Source organism: Talpa occidentalis, unplaced genomic scaffold (assembly GCF_014898055.3).
Source record: "Talpa occidentalis isolate TD23 unplaced genomic scaffold, MPIMG_talOcc4v2.1 talOcc4.16, whole genome shotgun sequence".
Lineage (NCBI taxonomy): Eukaryota > Metazoa > Chordata > Mammalia > Eulipotyphla > Talpidae > Talpa > Talpa occidentalis.
This window is the reverse complement of record NW_023601653.1, coordinates 67279723-67299624: the sequence shown is the minus strand read 5'-3', so window position 1 is coordinate 67299624 and position 19902 is coordinate 67279723. Positions and strand designations below refer to the sequence as shown.

The following is a 19902-nucleotide window of genomic DNA, read 5'->3' as shown; positions in this document are numbered from 1 at the left end:
AAACTTGTCTCAAAGGATTTTATTTTAGGAAATTATTACAAACCCAGCTTTGAGTATACCTCTCAAAGACTTCTTATTTTATAAACAATCAGTACTCTCGTACTGCCATCAAAACTCGTAGAGCCATCAAAACTCGTAGGGCTCAAATAATTAAAACTCTTATTGTTATATTTTGAAGCACATCATGCTAAATTTTTCCCAAAACCAAAAATCCATTCTAAAATCACATAATTTATATTATTTATTCATATTTATTATTATTAAATCTTTAGTACCTGAAAAATATAAAATTGATCAGATGGAAGAAAATAAGAACTGAAACCATATACGTGTGCATAAAGAGATTGACTTTGTTCTTCTTATTCTGAGAGAAACATGAGGGACATTAATTCTGATATGGAACTGAGTTGAGAAAATTTCTTTTCTGGGAGAAATTCCTAGGCAATGGAGAAACTATTGCAGTCTTAAATTGACAGTGAAGAAGTATACTGTAAGAAGTTCAGAATGTAATAAAGGGGACTATTTCAGTAGGAAGTAGGCCATGAACATAGCAGACAGGAGCTATCTTGAGAGTCTGGGAAGGAAAAAGTATGCACTGAAGCAGGCAAAAAGAAATAGTTGTGTATTTCACAGCACAGTGTGGGGAATGATTGCTCAATTCTCATGAACTATTTGGGTATTGACACAAAAGTTGTTACTTACTTTTATTGCCTCTATTTTAGTAAGTTTCTCACATCTCTAAATATTAAAGGAGACATGGAAACAGGGAGGTCATAATATATGCTGAGGAAGACACTAGAAAGTTTTCTCTAAGTCAAGAAGGTGGATTATAAATTTACAGGTTTCTGAGGTTGGTTAGGGGTACATAAATAAGACTTCCTTATGACTGGTAAATATATGCAGGCATTCAAGCTCAGAAGGAGTTTTGATCCTGTACACGAAACATGGAAAGTCTTCTTGTAGCAGTCAGAGACTTTGCCTTTCTGGATTATTTTTCCATTTCCCACTGTCTCAAATGTCCTTTGCATTGACCTCTGAGTTGCTGTATAAGCATAGCTCAAATGGAAGACAATGGAACTGAAACCAAACCATTGCAGGTGCAAATAAGAGACTGACTAGTTTCAGTCTTCAGTTTCCTCTGAAGGGAGCTTGAAGTTATTGTTGCAGCTGCAGAGTGGGTCACTTCATGGGATGGCTCAGATGGACTAATGGAGCATTTCAAGCTTCACCATGGCTGCTGTCCTCTCACACGCACATCGCCTCAACTCTTTGCAGTCTTTTGAGAAAGCCTTTCCATTGAGGATGGTCACACAGTCTCTGTTTCTCAGGCTGGTGAAATCTATTATAATTTCAAACCTTAAAAAAGGAGAAAAGTTAATTTAGTCACTGATTATTTTTAAAATGAAAATTTAAGTACACAAAAAGTATGGGGGCAAGGGTGAGAGGGGATACCTAACTTGGTAAAATTATAGAATAGACACCCAAAATGAGTTTTCTAGAAAGATGAAGCCACCAAATTCATTCAATCCCTCAAATTCCATACTCATTCTTAGACGAAGTAGCAGGTCAACCAAAATAACACAAACTATTCTTAATACAAACTAAAACACTAATTATAATCCAATTTTATCATGATTTCACTGAAAACTTATGTACCTTCCTTATGACTCAGATTATTTAAGTATAAAATTTAACATTATTACACTGAACATGGGAATAAATCCTACATGGCATATAGAGAATGGTCTTGGCAAATTAAGTTATAATCTATTTTTGTATAGAATTCACATGACCTTTTTCAAAGGAGTATGACCATGCATACTCCTATATAAATGCTCACATGATACTAACTTGTGGTAATATTACTGTTTATATCATCAACAAATGTATTCTCAGAGGCTGTATTTTTAAAGATATGTTCCCCATCTCACTGCAGAGAAAGCCAAGAAATATGAAACACTATATACTATCTCAGGGTATTGACAGATTGTGGTGGGACATTAAACAAGTCAACAACACAAGTCAACAACAACCTGGCCCTCCATCTCAGTCAGTTTCTCTCCCCCTGCCCTTTCTGACAATTATGCTCTGAGAGACGTCAGGCCCTTCAATAAATCAAAATTTCAGAAAGCAACCCAAAACAGAGAACTATTCCTGCATATCAAGCTAACTTTCTGTATCTGTTCTTCTCATTGGTTCATAAGTCACTCCATATTTTACCCATCTTAGATGGATCTCCTTCTACAGAGTATCCAATACAAAGTAGTTATTTGATCAATGCTTTGTGGAACCAAATTGTTGAAGTCTGTCAATCAAGCAAAACCTCTCTGTTAAATGTCCTTCCCATAAAATGTTCTGAAGGCTTACAGTTCAGGGGAGTATGGGGCTCCATCCATCCATAGCCAGTCCTTGCCACTGCCATTGCGGGATAGCCCCGTCCAGTAAGAGTAGAAAAACTCAGAGTAGCTCTGAGGTAGGGCAAGGTCCTGTGAAAGGCACATAAGAAAATCTTTAGCTTTAGAGCTGTTATAACAACCTAATCACACACACACACACACACACACACACACAAAGAGGAATGAGGCGGACTAGTGCTTATAACATGAGAGCAACTACATGAGTTCTGCTTCCATCCATGACTGTAGTTAAGAGAAAAGGCACTAACACTGAGCTCAGCTAATTTGTCCCAGTTAAAGAATCTATATTATTTTAGTAAGTATGGACTAGATATTGATATTCTGAAACCAAGTGCCACATTACACATACTTGAAACTTATTTTATAATGCAATGTTACTTCAACTTTAAAAAATTGCATTTACTTTAAAAAAAAAGACCACATCAACCAAGATTTATATATAGCCCATTATTTTAAAGTCACAATATTAAACACAAAGATTGATATAAAAAGTTTGGGAGTCAGATTTACAAAGAGATATGAAGTGATGCTGGAAAATGAAAGCATAGAAAAGTGAAGAAATGGGGATATAACCTCTATAAGTATATGTGAAATGACAGACAAGAAAAGGAGAAGATAATAAGAGTGTACTTTAATAATGCAACAAAGAGGCAAAAGAAAAATGTGCAAGAATGATTTTTGTCCCAGACTAGGAAAATGAGAGACATTTTTCATATTTATTTTGTATATATATATTGTTATATATGTGACATAACTTTTTCTAATAATCTGTGAAAATGAATGTACAGAAACCTGACTTAAATGAGATCAGGAGACTAGAAAAGTGATCTCATATATATGCAATCAGTGTACACAGGGAACCCACCCAGAAGAGCAATACCCCATCTCAAACTGGAGGGAGGATGCAACTCCTTCTTGTCTAGCAACAGCTCAGCCAATGAGAAACCACCATACTTCAAACTTCCAGTTTCCTCCAATGGACACTTTTTTGAGGATAGCCCCTCTAAAACCTATATTAGAGTTTCCTCTTTTGTTCTGGGTTAAGTGTGTGTGCTTTCACCGTGAGACTGCAATTCATAAGTGCTTTTAGTTGTTGTTGTTTCTGAATGAATCCATTTTGCTAGTGTAAAAACTGGCTGCCTATTTAAGGTCAAAAATGGTATTGAAAATTTAAAAGCTATTTCCTTATATTTAATTTCATCCTCATTAACAGAGAAATTGAATTTATTGTAATAATCCATTTTTATGTCTTTCCATTGTACTGAGTTCCTAAAGAACATACACATTCTTTCACTCATTTTTATATTTTCAACTCTGTAATTATTGGTATATATTGGTTTAATAACAGATTACTGGAAATATAAATGAAATGATCGCTGCAGTCATGCAGTAGACAGGTCAAAACAAATAGTTGAAAATATTGTTTCTAATTGAATAGTGGACTTTCAAATGAAAAATTCAGATGAAAATGAATCATATGAAGATGTTTTAAATAAATACAAACATATGAAGTGCATGAGTATAGTTATGTAGCTTATCTTTTAAAGATTTATTTATTTATACAAGATTTATTTATGCAAATATTTATTTGTTTATTTATTTATTTATACAGGCCAGATGTGTGGGAGGGTAAGAGGATTCACCAGAGACAGAGTGGGGAACAGAACTGACGAAATACACTGCTGAGGGGAGCAGCGGGCGAGACAGGAGAGGTCTGCCAAGCCATGTAGGTTGCTCCATGGCTGGTGGGGATGGAACCAGCACTGCAGAGGCTGTGGAGAGCTTCACAGCGCTGTGCTCAACCACCTGTGCCACCTTGTTATGTAACTTTTATAATAATATTTCTTGCAATTTAATGTAGTATAGTTGAATTATAAATCTGAGCCGTCAAGAATTAGAGGAAACACAAAAACATCGAGAAGGACTTATGCTAGAATACATTTTTATAGTTAAAAAAAATACCTCCCTTTCTGTCTAAATTGATTCTTTAGGAAAGGATGAAAAAATATTATTTTAATAGATGAGAGAGATTGCAAAGGCTATTCATCACAGATTTCAGAAAGTGGATAGGAATTAAGATGTAACTAGAAGAATGTTAAGCATTTTCATAATTAACTGGACATATATTTCAATTAAATAATCTTCTGCTGATAACCTACTCTGTGCCAAGACCTCTACTAAAACAATAATAAAGAAATAATAGTCATATTGCTTGAGAAACAATAGATGCAAGAGAAAGGGGAACACTTTCACAGTGTATTTTAATTGTATGTACTTATGCAATTCATGTCGATTTATAGTTTTAGTCTCATATTTGCCTTGACCAATCTATTCTAGGTTGTAAATTTCTGGAAGGTAAGTTATTTATTTGTTGATATAACAATTTAATTAAATGTTAATCTTTGTCACTTTCACAATGAAATAGCAGGAAGTGATATTTTTGTCTTTCTGATATTGTATCAATATTGTTCCTTTCTTACCTAAACCAAAAGAGGTAAGAAATGAAGACATTCTATATTTGATTCCTGATTGATGGTGTGTTTGAAGAGTTTTTCTCATGTTTCTATGGGGTTAGCATTTATGGAGAACAGAACTCGGTATATATCAGGGGCCCCTTCAAAACAATAGGACTAACACTTAAGTCTTGATTGCAGTAAGTGGGAGACTGGAGCTTGACTGCTTAGAATCTTCTTGCATAACTCTTTCAAAGACCTGTTTGTGAGAGGACTTTGACCAAGCTTCAGAATCTTACCAGCACTTCTTGTGTATTTATCTTCAGCATGGTCGAGTTCGCAGCAAAACAGAAGTATTCACAGCCTTGCCAACTCTTGCTCTCTTTAGAGAATTGGTAGCATTTGTCCCCATGCCATTTCCATGAATCTGGGCAAGGGCTGCATTTGTGTTCTTGGAAAGAAACCAATTTTAATGTTATTTTCTATGAAAGTCTACTGTTTCCCCTCTCTTAAAATTTATATAGTATTTGATGATCCAAGAAATAATTGATTCCTTTTCTTGTAGCTATTTAATTGTCTCAGCAATGATAGCTACAAATGTCTGCTGAATAACTACCATATGCCAGGAATTGTAATTGGTACTGAATATACATTGGAAATTAAAACAGATACTACCCCTTTCATGGACATTGGAATGTAGTAATGAATGATTAGAACATCCCTGCTCCTCACCTATATAATTCAGCATATAGAAAGAAATTCAGTTTCATAAAGAAATTTCATTTGTTCAGAAACTCAATATGCATTTTATTTAAGAAACAATAATTTTCTTTATCAAATGCCTCTTACATAACACTGAAAAGATTTTTAAAAGGTAATGATGCCGGAATTGTCAGGTCTAGTCTCCCAGCCAGGAACGGATCCCAGGCTGCAGGGCAGCACTGAGTCCCAGCCACTAGACCCCCCATGGTTGGTGTCTCACGAAGCCGCAGCAGCAACTTCGCAGACGCTCAGGCAAGCAAGCGAGAAGAGGCAGGTTCATTTATAGAAAGAAAAAGTTTATTGAGGAGGAAAAGAGCAGAAATAAAGTGGGACTCCCAGGCCAGGGAACCAGGCCTGGGAGGGGCAAGGAAGCCAAAGTGGAGTCGTGTTTTAGGGAATATAGACCTTTTTTCCCTCATTATTCTAAAGCTGCCCCAGTTTCTTTGTGATTGGTTAGTTCTCGGCTGTCTCACTTAATTTGCTACTGAGTAGGGGGATCTTTACGTTCCTTATCTAACAGCTTTTTCTTTCCCCATTTGTTGCATCTTTAAATTTATGGCCCAGTCCTCTGGATGGACATCCCTGCATTGAAGTTAAACAGCTGCCCTTCTAATGTGACCATAAATTAAACCACTCTCCATTTCTCCAATCTCCGCCTCCCTTTACCACCTGAAGGAAACCAGGACCAGCATTAACAATGTTGTCCTTGGTCCTGGCATGTTTGTTTTTCCTAATGGAATGGGTTATTTTCCCTTGCTTGTCCTTATCTCTGAAGCCTCCCTAAATTTTTCAGAGGTCCCCTCCTGCACTATCCCTAAAACTGCATAATAACCCTAGCTTGCCCTGTTTCAGTAATATATACCAACAGTATATGAACTGTTCTCATTCTAAATGCAAGTAGATAAATTTTAGAAAAAAATTACATAACTACTAAATCAAGCATGGATTGGAATGGTAAATCTCTATGTATTAGAAATGAAGATGGATGTCAAAGTAAGAGAAGTGCACAGACAAGGATGAGACTGACTGTGTAGGTAATGGTTATAAATATAGGAACTAAGTGTCATATGACATTAAATTAACTGGAATTTAATTCAGTTTACCTACATTTTAACATGATACCTATTCGATTCTTAAAATTTTAGAAACTTAGTTATGCTTTCATTCACCTTTTTTTTTTAAGATTTATTTATTTAATTATTTTTATAAAAGAATCGGGGTACAGACCAGATACGCGGAAGGGTAAGAGGATTCACCGGAGACAGAGCGGGAAACAGAACAGGGAGACAGACGAAATACTCTGCTGAGGGGAGCAGCGGGTGAGACAGGAGAGGTCTGCTTCACAATGTGGGATTCTCTCCAGTTAGCCGGGATCGATCCCGCACTGCAGGGGCTGTGGGCAGCTTCACAGTGCAGCGCTCAACTGCCTGCACCACCAGGGAGGCCCTGCTTTCATTCACTCTTAATGGGGAAAAATTTGTAAAAAAAATTTTGAAATGTATGCTACTCCTAGGTCTTTGTGTGCCAAAGTAAATTGGCCAATAACCCTGCATTTTATTTACCAGTACTATTCTTTTGGTTATTCAAAGTTAATTGTTTTTATAGTTTAAAATATCTGAATCGGGACTCCCTGGTGGTGCAAGGGGTTAAGATACAACCTATAATGCTATCCACAGCCACTGCAGAACAAGTTAGATCCCCAGCCAGGGAGCTACCCACATGGCACAGCAGACCTCTCCTGACTCATCCATTGCTCCCCTCAGCAGTGTATTTCAGTCAATCTGCCTGTTCTGTTCCCCAGTCTGTCTCTGGTGAATCCTCTTACCAGCCCCCACACCTCTGGCTTGTACCCCAGTTCTTGTGCACATAAATAAATAAATCTTTAAAAAAATAAACTCTATGAATCTCAAGAAATTCTTTTTTTTTTTTTTTGCATAAACAAACTGGGGTGTAGGCCAGAGGTGCAGGGGGTGGTGGTGAGAGGATTCACTGGAGACAGAGTAGGGGCAGAACAAGCAGGTTTATTGAAATACGCTATTGGGGGGAGCAGCAGGTAAGACAGGAGAGGTCTGCTGCATCATATGTGGGTTAACCCCTGGTCAGGGATCAAACTCAGGCCACAGCAGTAATAATGCTGAAACTTAACACCTAGGCCATCAGGGAGGTCCTCAAGAAATTCTTGATGTTGGACCCGATCATTGGTGATAATCTGGATACACAAACCACTAAATTTGCCAGACAGCCAGTTAAATAGTAGAGTTCCCTGGTAAACTGATAGGGAGTCAGCACTATATTGGCAGTGTCCTGAGGCAAAGGAGAGCTCTGCAGAGAGGAGTCACTTACCTCCAGTTTTGTTATAGAGCTCACGACACAGTTTTTCAGCTACACGCTGCAGAGTTTCTACAAGCTTCCTGTTCTGGATTTGGAGGGATTGCAGCTGTCTGGAGAGATTCCCCAATCTTTCTTCCTTTTGAGAAATGCTTTCTTTCTGAGTATTGGAGAGCTGGTAGAACTGAAAAACTAACCCAAGTTACCAAATCAGACTGGACAGATTTTTTAAATTTCCATTTCTATTTGTGTTTTTGCATATAATGAAGACAAAACAGCCTATTGTTTAAGATCGCAGGTCTGAGATATCATAATGCTTATATTAGGTTTAGAATCTAGTACATAATAAGTTGTATTGCTTTGAACAAATTAATTTCTATAAATCTGTTTCCTTAGCTGAAAATGTGGAGTTATGCACTTTCTATTGGCAAAGGCAACTCCTTAACCATATTTACTCAATGTAAGTTTTTGTATTTACTTCCAATTATTCAACCTAAAACCATAAATCCATTTATCTATAGATCATTTTAAGTATCAAAAGTGTACCATATTTTGTTTGCTTCTATCATTGAAATAATCATATTATCATTTTTATGTTTGTATTTGTACATATTTTCAATTGTGCTCAGTGAGGAAAATTAACTTCCTTAGTATCAGTTGGCTAAAAAATTTCAACACTTGGGTTTAAACAACAGGTTTCTAAATCTAAAAGAGAAATCCTGCATGAATCATGAGAGTTGCCTTATATGCCAAAAAAATTGTCATTGCTAAACAATAGTTATACCAAAATGAAGTAACAGTTTTGGGGTTAGGGTAAAACACTAAGGAATATATACATATTTTTTAATTTTAAGATCACAAAATTTCTAAAATTTTCTAAAAAAATCCAATTTATAAAGTTTAAAATCCCATCTATGTGACATTTTACCTTAATCCACCTTCTTCAATATTCAGGAAAGATTACAATAGGAGCTCCATCTGATCAACAGTGGGGTCACTCTCCCTAAAAGAGTCAGATAGGCCCTCTTACACCTTACTTTGGAAATTAGTTTGGGCCAGTCCATACTCTGTGAGTTTCAGGAGGACTTTAATCATCATTTAAGAATACAGATTGTTTTAAGTTGAGATTGTAACAGGGTGGTCCCCAGGAAAGGGGGAGGTTCCCTGCCCCACCCAAGGGAGGGTGGAGCTGAGCAGGAAGAGGAGAAGCTGCAGAAGAGACTGAGGAAGGAAGCAGGATGGAGCCAGGAGACCTGGAGGAGGCGCATGGAGCCTAGAGACACGTGAAGAAACTGCGCTTGTCTTTTGGTCGTGGACTGGGTGACACAGATGTGGGTGAGACCCGTGGGGAGGTGACAATGGCAGCTTTTATCTTGATGTTGATTTTGCTCTTTTCCTTCCGGACTTGTCCGGTTGTTTGTGACCCTTTTCTGTGGGTCCCCACTGGAAGATGCTTTAGACTTTTAGCAGGCTTTGGGGCCTTGTTCTGGGCCGATCCCATATGGATGGACTTTTACCCACGAGGAGATGGGTAACTTTGGGTGCTTCATTTAGAAACTAGATTCTTTGCCTTTCCTGTATTGTTTCCTAATTAAAGTTCCTTCCCATTAAAGTCTCATATGTTTTGTGTTGATGCGGCGGATGGCAGAACCCATTTAGAATAGGCAGGTTTGCGGGGCTTGGGCTGCCCCTCTCCCTGTCCTATAACAAGATCAGTGAGGCTCCTAAAACCCAGGAGAAGCTGCTGTTCTTGCCTAAGTCCTTCATTTCCACCTTCTGATCGAAGAGATGATCTTGTCTTAAGTGCTTGTCCTTTTCCTAATTGAAGAAGCAACCACTGCTTCCTCTTTTATGACCTGGAAGAAGGCTGTTTGGGAGTCTCATCCAGGTTTATCAGTAAACATGTTCTCTCTATCTAAGAATCTTATCTTTCCTCTCGTGGTAAGGATGAGGTCACCCCCTTCTTGCATGTCCCGTGAGGTGTCTCCCTGTCTGTCTTCGAAGCCCCAGGTTCCCAAAGGCAGGACAAATATTTCTAGTCTCCTTTATTCTTTAGAATTTACAGTCATATAAATCCTCCATATGTTTGTCATTAAATCGACTGTTTTCCCATTGCTAACCTGTCTGATACTGAGAAGATCCCAGGGGGCTATGGGGTGACTTCTTTTGCACCCTAAGAGAAGTAAGTTTGCCCACTCCCAAGTGAAGTTGGGACTTCTGCATATGCATTCTTCCTCTTGTGATTTACACAAGTTTTGCAAAATGATTCTGTAATTTCCTGGGCTTTTTAAACATATCGTAGTGATTGAGGACCTGACCTGCTTTTCTACTGAAAGGGTAGAATATAAATGAAATCTCTTCCCTCTATATTATCCCACTGACTCAGACATACTAAGCAAAAACCACTGCAGCTGTAACACGTTTGTGGAATGGAAGCAGGCTAAAGTGCACTTTTACTAAAAAGTGCTGATTTTAAATATTGACATAAAAGACAAAAACTTCTTATCTCAAACAGAATGTTAAAATCTAGTGGGATTGATTTTTGAATCTCCTTCCAGGACTCATCATTCAAATGGGTGCATCAGAATTAAACACACTGAATTATCTAAAGGCTCCAGAATAAAAGTTAGAAAAAGAATCCATAACAAATATTTCTTAGCCTAGACAAACCTTGGAACCAGGATCCTCCCCCAAGTCAGAGCGCGGACTTACACACAAACCCCAGGGCTGCCAGGCCAATCAGCAGCACCAAGCACAAGGTCAGCAAGGTCAGGGCCGCTGGACGCCACACTGAAGAGGGAGGCCTGGGCTCTGAGGGAACAACAACAAAAAAATAGGCAGGGTTTGGTTGCTTCTTCCTCTTGGAATTATGTCAGCAGCCAGTGAGAGGAGCTGGTTCTGGGAAAGAACAAATTATGCAGGACAATGGTAATCAGGGGACAGATAACCTCCCTCTTCCTCAGAAACATCGCCACAGGGCACAAGGCCAAGTCTCACTGAGTTCAGTTAGATTCTTTCTCAAGCCCCACCCATTCTATCACCCCCTCCACTCTCCCTTTGCCCTGAATCAAATTCTATATCACCACATATTGATATGGTTGTTTGTATTCCTTTTTTGGTGGAAGTCCACATTATAAAAGACTCATGAAAATGTCTTAACAAGAAGTTATCTTTCACCTCATCAGAGAGGATAGGTAATTAATTTGTTACTTTTGAAAACAGGGATTCCCCCATAATCCTCCCCCACCACAGCCTACTTCCATGTACAGACTTTTTCTAAATGGGATTAACTCAGAACACCATTTCCCCCTAACAAAATCTGTTAGCAATAATGAGAAATGATCATTTTGCTGTTTCTTTTTTGAGAATTTCTTGGTTGAAAGTCACTCTTTGCTAAGGATTTTGTGAGTGCATTCGATTTCTATCTCTTCAAAAACAGATGATAAAGAAACCATGATCATCAGTTTCTCAAGGATGGATCTATGCTATCTCACTTCTGCACCAGTTCAGTAATTTAAAATAAAACTGTAAAGCTGTAGCCAGCATTCTCCTCTTGCCCACGCCCTCAGGTCTGCCTTGTGTAATTGCAGAGATTCTGCTGAGTCATGAGCAAACCCATCACCTAGAGAAAGCGCATCTATCGATCTAGATGACCTGTTTTATCTGCCAAGGCGGACCCTCCTTCCCTGCCAGGCACAGGAAGCATCTAGAAACAGGGCAAAATGCTCAAACAAGTTTTGATCCCTTTGTGACCTGTGATTTCCATTTTACTTGGGAACCCAAGGAAGTTCTAAAACAGAAAGGTTGAAAACACGCAAATTCATTTCCTTTCTTGCAAAGTCCTCTGCATGATATATTCTAGGCACAGAGGTTTGTGCTTGACATTCCTTCCAAATGGGGGATAGGAAGTGACAAAAAAGGTACAGAAATAGGATGATTATCCTCTGAAACAATATAATATGGAAAGCAAGTTAAAATCATGGCACTGACATTGATCCCTTTTCAGAAGTCAATTTTTTTTTGCTTAATCTTTCCTACACAAAATTGCCAATGGGCTGCCTTGCATGAAGAATAAAATTCAAGATTTTCACCAAAAAATCGCTTTTTAAAAAATTGTATACTTGATGTTGCTTCTTCCCACCTTGAAAACCCCCATTAACTTTATTGCACTTAGACTAAAATTCTACACATAGTTTTCATCTTGACTCAACCTAGTTGATGCATCCCTTGATGACCTGAGAAGGGGTGGGGAGGGTGAAAGGGCACTGTGCATCATGCCCACACACACTGTTTGACCTGTGACCTGTTTGCTCTGAGTTAACTTCCCAGAACATGAGGTGCCAGGAAGAGTGATGGACACCGTTTCTGTCAGAGATTGAGTGGTTCCAAACTGAGGAGGGGGAGCTACCAAGGAGACAGAACTCCATAAAACTCCCTGAAGTTAACCAGTTGGAGTGAAACTCCCATCACTGATAATGAACTGTCTTTGTTTAACTCGCTATAAAATAGCCAGTTAGAACCTTTTCTTTCTGGCATGATGCTCGACTTTCTCAGATTAGCTGGCTGATCTAATAAAAGTGCATTTTAAAGTAACAATTCTTGTCCTCTACCTTTTTCAGCTTCCTGGTGTGTGGCAGGGGAAGAACCGGAATTTACTCTCCTCTCACTCCGATGATCTCCTCACAGTGGTTTCTTTCTTTCTTTTTTTTTTAAGATTTATTTCTTTATGCATACAAGAGCTGGGGTACAGGCCAGAGATGCGGGGGTGAGAGGATTCACCAAAGACAGAGTGGGGAGCAGAACAGCAGATGTAATGAAATATACTGGTGAGGGGAGCAGCGGGCCAACAGGAAAGGTCTGTTGCACCATGAGGGTCTCCTCCCTGAATGGGGATGGAGCTCTCTTGTGCTGCAGTGGCTGCGGATAGCTTCACAATGCTGTGCTTAACCCCTTGCACCACTAGGGAGACCCCTCCTCACAGTGGTTTCTGTTTGTCTTTGATCAGGAGTGACCCTGTAGTGTCAGCTCTGCCTGTGCTGGTGTGTCAGGTGAGGTCAGTGCAGGTAGTGTATGGGTGTTCCCCCCCCACAGCTTTAAGCTGCAACCCACGTCCTTGGGGGTGTCCATGGGTCATCTTCAGCAGGTCCTTCCATTAAGAAGTTTTTTAAAAATAAGATTATTGAGTAACATTTTCACAGATTTTTGTTTCTTTTTGTCTATCTCCTTTCCCTTGAGTATCCATTGCACTAGAACAGCGATCTTGTCTATTTTGTTCACTCTTACATTTTTAATACTGAAAATAGTGCCTGGCATGTAAGTGCTGAATACATATTTGAACGAATGAAGAATGAAATTATGACAAATTAATATTACCTAAAACAATGTGATATTTAGAGGCACAGAAGGTTATCTAAAACTAAACTTTATAGGTCAGTTTTTAAAAATCTATGGACTTTCCTGCAATATTTCTGTCAGCAGAGGGCAGGCTTAGCTTAACACAGCTCCTCTTCCTCCTGCCTCTCTCCTTTCCCCAACCCTTTCTTTCCTCCTCCATCCCTCATTCCTCAATATTCACAATCTCACCTGTTTTATTTAAGATCCAGGGAACCAGAACCCCAGGGCATAGTCAGTCCCTAGGACACCAGGCTTCCAGGATGCAAAGACTATAGAATTAAACATTTCACAGTTTCTTTCTCTTTGATGCTATTTTCCCCTGTAGTTATTTTTCTTTCTAACTGTGGGTTTAATGTTCCTGAATTTTATTCCAAGTGCCCCTGATCATAATGAGGTCTCTCTCTAGGGACTGCCCCTGACCTAAAATAAGAAAAATAAGATGCCTGGGAGGGTCTTCAGCTTGGCTCAGCTTTCTTAGGGTTTTACTTTTTGGAGAACTCCTGTCTCCTGAGGCATGCTTAGAAAAAGGTGTGCACAGGCCAAGGAATGAGCTAAACATCCCCAGGAATAATGAGATATACATAGAAAAAAACACCACTTTCCTGTATCCTCTTCCTAAAACCATATGATAAAAGGCTACACAGGCTGCATCTCTTACGTGTGCACCAGGCTAGCTCTTACTGCTCTGATCTTATCTTTCCACACATGGTCCTCACCATGGGAAATTCCCCCCAGAATCCCCATCATCTGCCTGGAAAACTTCCTCCCTGCCTTATAGAGTCAGAGACAATGTCACTTTGTTCAAAACTATGCAGGTGAATAAACACAGTAACATTTTTAATCCTACTTCCATCTGTGATTTCTGACATATAGTCAATATTACCACATAACATTTTCTTCTTTTTTTTTAAAGATTTATTTTTATTTATTTATACATGCACTTGGTATAGTCAGAAGCGCGGGAGGGTGAGAGAATTCACCAGAGCCAGAGCGGGGAGCAGAGCAGGCAGAAGGACCGAAGTACACTGCTGAGGGGAGCAGCGGGCGGCAGGAGAGGTCTGCGCGCCATGTGGGACCCTCCTCCGGTGGCTGGGGAGCAGCCGGGGATCGAACCGGCGCTGCAGAGGCTTCGGGCAGCTTTGCAACCCTGCGCTCAACCGCTGCATCACCGGGGAAGCCCCACATAACATTTTCTTGTGTCTGTTCAAACTATTCCTTCTACTTCTCTGCTTGCCTAAAACCAGTCTCCTCAGTGTCTGCCTCATAATGCTGATGTCTCTGAGTGTGCTCAGAGACACACGTGGAATCCACTATAAGTGATTTATGCCATGACTCTGCAATAAAGGTTTAGCTACAGTTGAGAAAATGAAGCTAAAAATTTAGGGAAAATTCAAGAACATTATAATGGATGTGAGTAGGGAGAAAGTGGAACTTGAATTTATCATTCAACGGGTTTTTTTTAAAGCAAGCAATTTTCTGTATTGTGTTGTTAGGATTGCACTTAGTCTCCAGCAGGAATTTTGACCTATCCGTCAACCCATTCTTGCTCTCTAGGTGCATTATTATTGTAAAGTGCTCTCCAGGTACTTCTTTTCAAACTATAATTGAGTTTCAATCTCCTACACCTTAAAAATAATTAAAAAGCACTCAACCCCATAGTAAGTCATGCTTTTTATTTTTTCCTTTTACAGCTAGTCTCCTCAAAAGAAGAGAGGAAGAAAATAAAATGATTTAAATTGTTTATTTTCGTGCTTAACTATTAGTTCCTTTCAAAAATTACCAGTAATCTGTTTTCCTCCTTACTGCTAAAAGTGTAAATTTTTATCCAGCTTCTAACTTGAGCTCTCTGAAACATGTATTGCTTTTTATTTTAGAAATTCACTGTTTATTAGCATTTGAATTTCTCTTGAAGCTGTTATGTCTTGGTATTCTAGATGCCTTTTCCTCCTGGTCCTACTTCGGCCACTCTCAACTTTTCAATCTTGGTAGCTCTTTCTGGAATCTCTTACTCCTAAGATTTGATCCTTGGCACACTTCTCTGTTTTTTTTTTTTTTAAGATTTATTTATTTATGCATATAAGAACTGGGGTACTGGCCAGAGGGGTTGGGTGGTGGTGGTGAAAGGATTCACCAGAGAGAGACTGGGGAGTAGAACCAGCAGACTGACTGAAATACACTGCTGACAGAAGCAGCGTGTGAGACAGGAGAGGTCTGCTATGCCATGTGGGTAGCTCCCTGGCTAGGGATCTAACTTGTGCTGCAGTGGCGACCCATAGCTTCATAGGTTGCATCTTAACCCTTTGTACCACCAGGGAGGCCCTTTTCTGTTCTTTCGTTATTTCATTTTATCTTCTCTTCAGAGAATTCACTCATTCTCAAAAAGTTTAATTCCTACCTGAATGCTGATAATTCCCCTATATCTGTGCAGCTCAGAATCCTTACCCCAACCCACAGTCTGGATATAACAGATGTCTTTGGGCAACTCCAACTGCCTGTTCCTTCTCTTACAAGCATCTTAAACTCAAATACACTTTATCATCTTTCCCATTCCTCCTGTCCTTTCTATCTCGGTACACGGCAGCACCCTCCACATAACTTCAGAGGGAACCTCATCCACTAGTGTTCTCCTTTTCCTTGTCCTTGACAAAGGACACCAAATCTTTAAATTCTGTCCTATGACACCCTTCATATCTGATGCCTCCTCCTCATCCCCATACTACTTTGGTTCAGTTCTCCTAATCTCATGCTTAGACTAGAGCCAAATCTGGGGATAGTGTTCACCTATAACACTCTTTTACTCTTTCAATTGCACTCTTTCAATCCAGCCTCCTCACTGCAGTCTAAATTATCTTCCCTTAATACAAGCTCGATCATGTTACTGTTCAAATCCTTCATTGACCTTATTTTACCTACTGAATAGAACCAAGATAGAATAGAATCAAAACAGCCCAATATAACACAGTAGATCCTCAATGACCAGACTTACTCTTGTCAAGCTCTGTCCCTCCATCATAACATGACTTAACTTTGCGTTGTCAGACAACTTTATTTAAAGCCATCATGACTATCCTCTCACAGATCCATCTGCTTGTGATGCCCCTTAAACACACCCCAATCCTGATTCCATATCACGTGGAGCATATTCAAGTCAACTCAAATCAATAGTCATTCTGTTTCTCCAAACTTTCCCGAACTCCTCTGCCCCTAACCAGTAGAAGTACCCAAGCTCTCCATGGTGCCACACACATGTTTCCACCATGAAACCTTACCACAAGTATTGCTTGTTAACAATTCTACTAGAATTAAAGTATCCTGATAAACAAGGGTCATATTATAGTTGGCACTGTGTCCTCACACTTTGTGACAACACTTGATGTAGTGTGGCTCTGAGCACAAGGTTGTGAAAAGAAGATGTCAGGGTATTGCCTTTCATTTTCACTTTTTATTCTAAATTGTTTGGCATTTTTTAACATAGACAAAGCTTTTATACTGAATATAAAGTCTTAAAAAAGAATGCATATCATTTATTTTTGTTGTTTCTAAAATAAAAAAAATAATAATTTCCTCCCACAATCATGCTATATTAGGTTGAATCTTAATGGTCTATATGGCCCAAAACCAGCATGATTATTGTTCTATTGTTTTTAACAGTAAAATTATACCAGATCTATTTTCCTAAGAAATAACTGGACTTCTGTAGAAAAATTCCTCTAAATATTTGCATTATCAAAAGATGAAAGCAAGAGGTCTTACATAGAGGGGAAGATAACTATTTTCAGATGTTTGCCTCTATGACACTTCTTTGTAACCTCCACTCCTACTTGTTCAAATTCCTTCTCTTTCAGAAAGGTTGCCAGATGTTTCAGTTAGTATTTTATCGTGTTCCACTTCCTCTCCACCCTTCAATCTCAGCAGAATGTACTTGTACAGTCTGTTCCTGATGATACTAGTCTCCAATCCTGGTGAGAATTCCTGGCTCTAGTCAAAGGTGAAAAATGAAGTTTATACACAAGCCATATAAGACCACAGCCCTACTAGCTGACTCTTCTCAAGATATTTTGGAAGAAAAAGTATCATCTCCCTTTATAAAAGTCAAGTAGCTACTGAAACTGACACTTTATCACTTTGCTTGGAATCAAGGAGGCTGGAAATCCTATTCCCTAATAGCTTACAAAATAGTACATTTTTTGATATGATATGCAAGTTCTTTACATAGTATATCAACTTTAATGCTCATAACCATCATATAGGAGAGGTTTTATTCCCTTGAAAGTTGAAAGCTTACCTTAGATCTAAGGCATCCAAAGAGGGGTGGGGAGGGAAAAGGAGAGGTATGAGAAGTGGGGGAGAGAGGTGTGGGGGCAGGGAGAGCACAGTGGACTCTGGGAGAGGACTGTGGGTGCTTTGGTAGTGGGAGAGCAACCTGGACCACACCTGAGGGGAGACATCCTATACTGTCAAAAAAGCTAACAAGGATATAAAATAATGGTACTTTACTATAAAATAAATATATAGAATAAAATATAGAATATATATAGAGAGATTTCAGACGTCAGAATTAATAGATAAGTCATGTTTATAGATATGTCAACATACCTGTTAAATATTTATTATTGTTATTTTTCATTACATATATGCAATAAAATTAATCAATAAAAATAAAATTAAAATGTATAATGTTCTGACTACAAAAAACAAGGTTTGTTACTTTCATTTAACATTACTTCAAGTTGATATGAATTAATATGCATGAAGTGTTTAAAACATATAAAAAGCTCAATATACTGATTACTCTCCATATTTTATCAAAGCTGGAGGCCCCACAATACTTAACTAACATGCCAAATATCACACAGTAAAGATATGTTTGGTATTAGAACCTGGTCTTACTTCTATCACAATGGGATTTCTTTTCACTACAACTCAAGTCATATTTCTGGCTTATATTGATTGAATCACCCAGGAAACAAGTTCCTTCTCTGAGTGTGTGAGTTCTCTCTTCTATGACTGAAAAAAAAAAATATTACTATGCCATCAGGTGAATAATTGGAAATAAAATTGTAAGATGGAAGCTAACTGGAACTAAAATTAATATTTTTAAGTTTTTATTGTCATCTCAATGAAATTCTTGGAATCAACAGTAGCACAAGGACTAGGAATGGTATCTAACTGTGACTGAGGCCACTACTTAGGTCATCAAATCAGGATTTCAGAGCTGAAGGGAACTTAGAAAACATTTGCTTTTATCCCTTTCAGTTCACAGTTGATGAAACCAAATCCCTGATGTTGACAGGACTCTGCAAGGCCTCACAACTTCAAGATGCAAAAATACAGGGCTGATGTAGCTCCTTGGAAGACTTCCTTAAAAGCCCTGAGTTCAATACTAGCAAAAAGACAGTTTCCAGAAATCTGAATTCGTACATGCAATCTCACCTCTGTGCTAACCTTACTTGGTAAAAACAACACACTTTCAACTGCAAACCATTATGCCAGCTACAGGCGGATTTCAGAAAAGCAAACATTGGCGTATATACTGAGTTTATATTTTAGTATCATATAGATAAATGTTCCTTTATGCAACGCACCTGCCTTAAAAAGTACAGTTGCACGTTATTGTAAATCGTAAGCCCTTTCTCTTCTTTCTCTAGTTCCTGCATTTTGCATATTCCCAGGAGACAAAGGTCATTCGAGCATTTCTCAAGGGCTCTATTTGCACCCCGGGAGACGAGTACCTGTGTGCCCACGCTCTGGCCGCTGGCTCGTAGTAGAGGCGTGAGAGTACAAGCTCATCGTGGTGTCCCCATCGGCATCCAGCATGTCCCGCGTGCTGCTGTACTTGGCCTGCATCCCGACTCCTGCAGGGGCGAGGCTGAGAGGTGGTGGGATCGCCCGGAGCCGCCTGGCTACCGTGACACCAATCCAGCACGGAGCCACTGACAGGCATTCCTAGTGCCCTTCTCTCTCAGCAAGCAGCAGGGGAAGCCTCTGACTCCAGTTCCTGACTGGAGAGGCCCGGCCCTCCTCTGGGAGCCTGTTCTCTGAATGCCAACTGGTCAGGCGGAGGGGAAATCACATGTGTTTTCTGTTTGGGTTGTTTCTGCCTGAATAATTATCAGAGAGGTCCTGGAATCTTTTTTGTTCATCTGTTTGTACTTCCTGTGTAGTAACTACAGTGCCAAGAAGGCAAGACTGAACAATTGCTCAGTGGTTCTTTCAGACTGTGAAGCGCAGAACCTGGTAGGCAGGAGGAATGTGGCAGGTCCTTACCCATTCAGCACTGGCTGAGTCACTCAGCTTGTGTGCAAGTCTCTGCTGCTTTTTGAAAAGAGAAGACACTGCTAGATGAGCCCCTTCCTCTCTCCAGGGCACAGTACAAGGCTTCGTATTCTTGGAATGACAGCTGAAGCGTCCTTTGGTGGATATCCAACTGATTCTACTCTCATTTTGTTGAGAAACAGGTGGAAGTCCAGCCAGATGAAGTGACTGGACCAAAGGCACTTGGTCTTGGGTGACAGATCAGCCTCAAAAATGCTCACCTGGGGCCTCCC

At 39.3% G+C, this 19902-nt stretch overlaps 1 protein-coding gene across 2 annotated transcripts; it reads right to left on the bottom strand.

The window, feature by feature from the left end:
* Positions 1–250: 250 nt before the first annotated feature.
* Positions 251–19454, bottom strand: CLEC1A (C-type lectin domain family 1 member A). 2 transcript variants are annotated; one of them, XM_037514367.2, is made up of 6 exons: positions 19087–19454; positions 10673–10771; positions 7976–8152; positions 5170–5321; positions 2368–2486; positions 251–1356 (listed from the first exon to the last, which is right to left on the bottom strand). In XM_037514367.2, exons 1-6 carry the CDS (start codon positions 19199–19201, stop codon positions 1206–1208), a joined length of 813 nt encoding a protein of 270 aa, XP_037370264.1. In that variant the 5' UTR covers positions 19202–19454; the 3' UTR covers positions 251–1205. The 2 variants fall into 2 exon arrangements, with proteins under 2 accessions (XP_037370264.1, XP_037370265.1); XM_037514368.2 differs by lacking the exon at positions 10673–10771.
* Between the last annotated feature and the right edge of the window lie 448 nt (positions 19455–19902).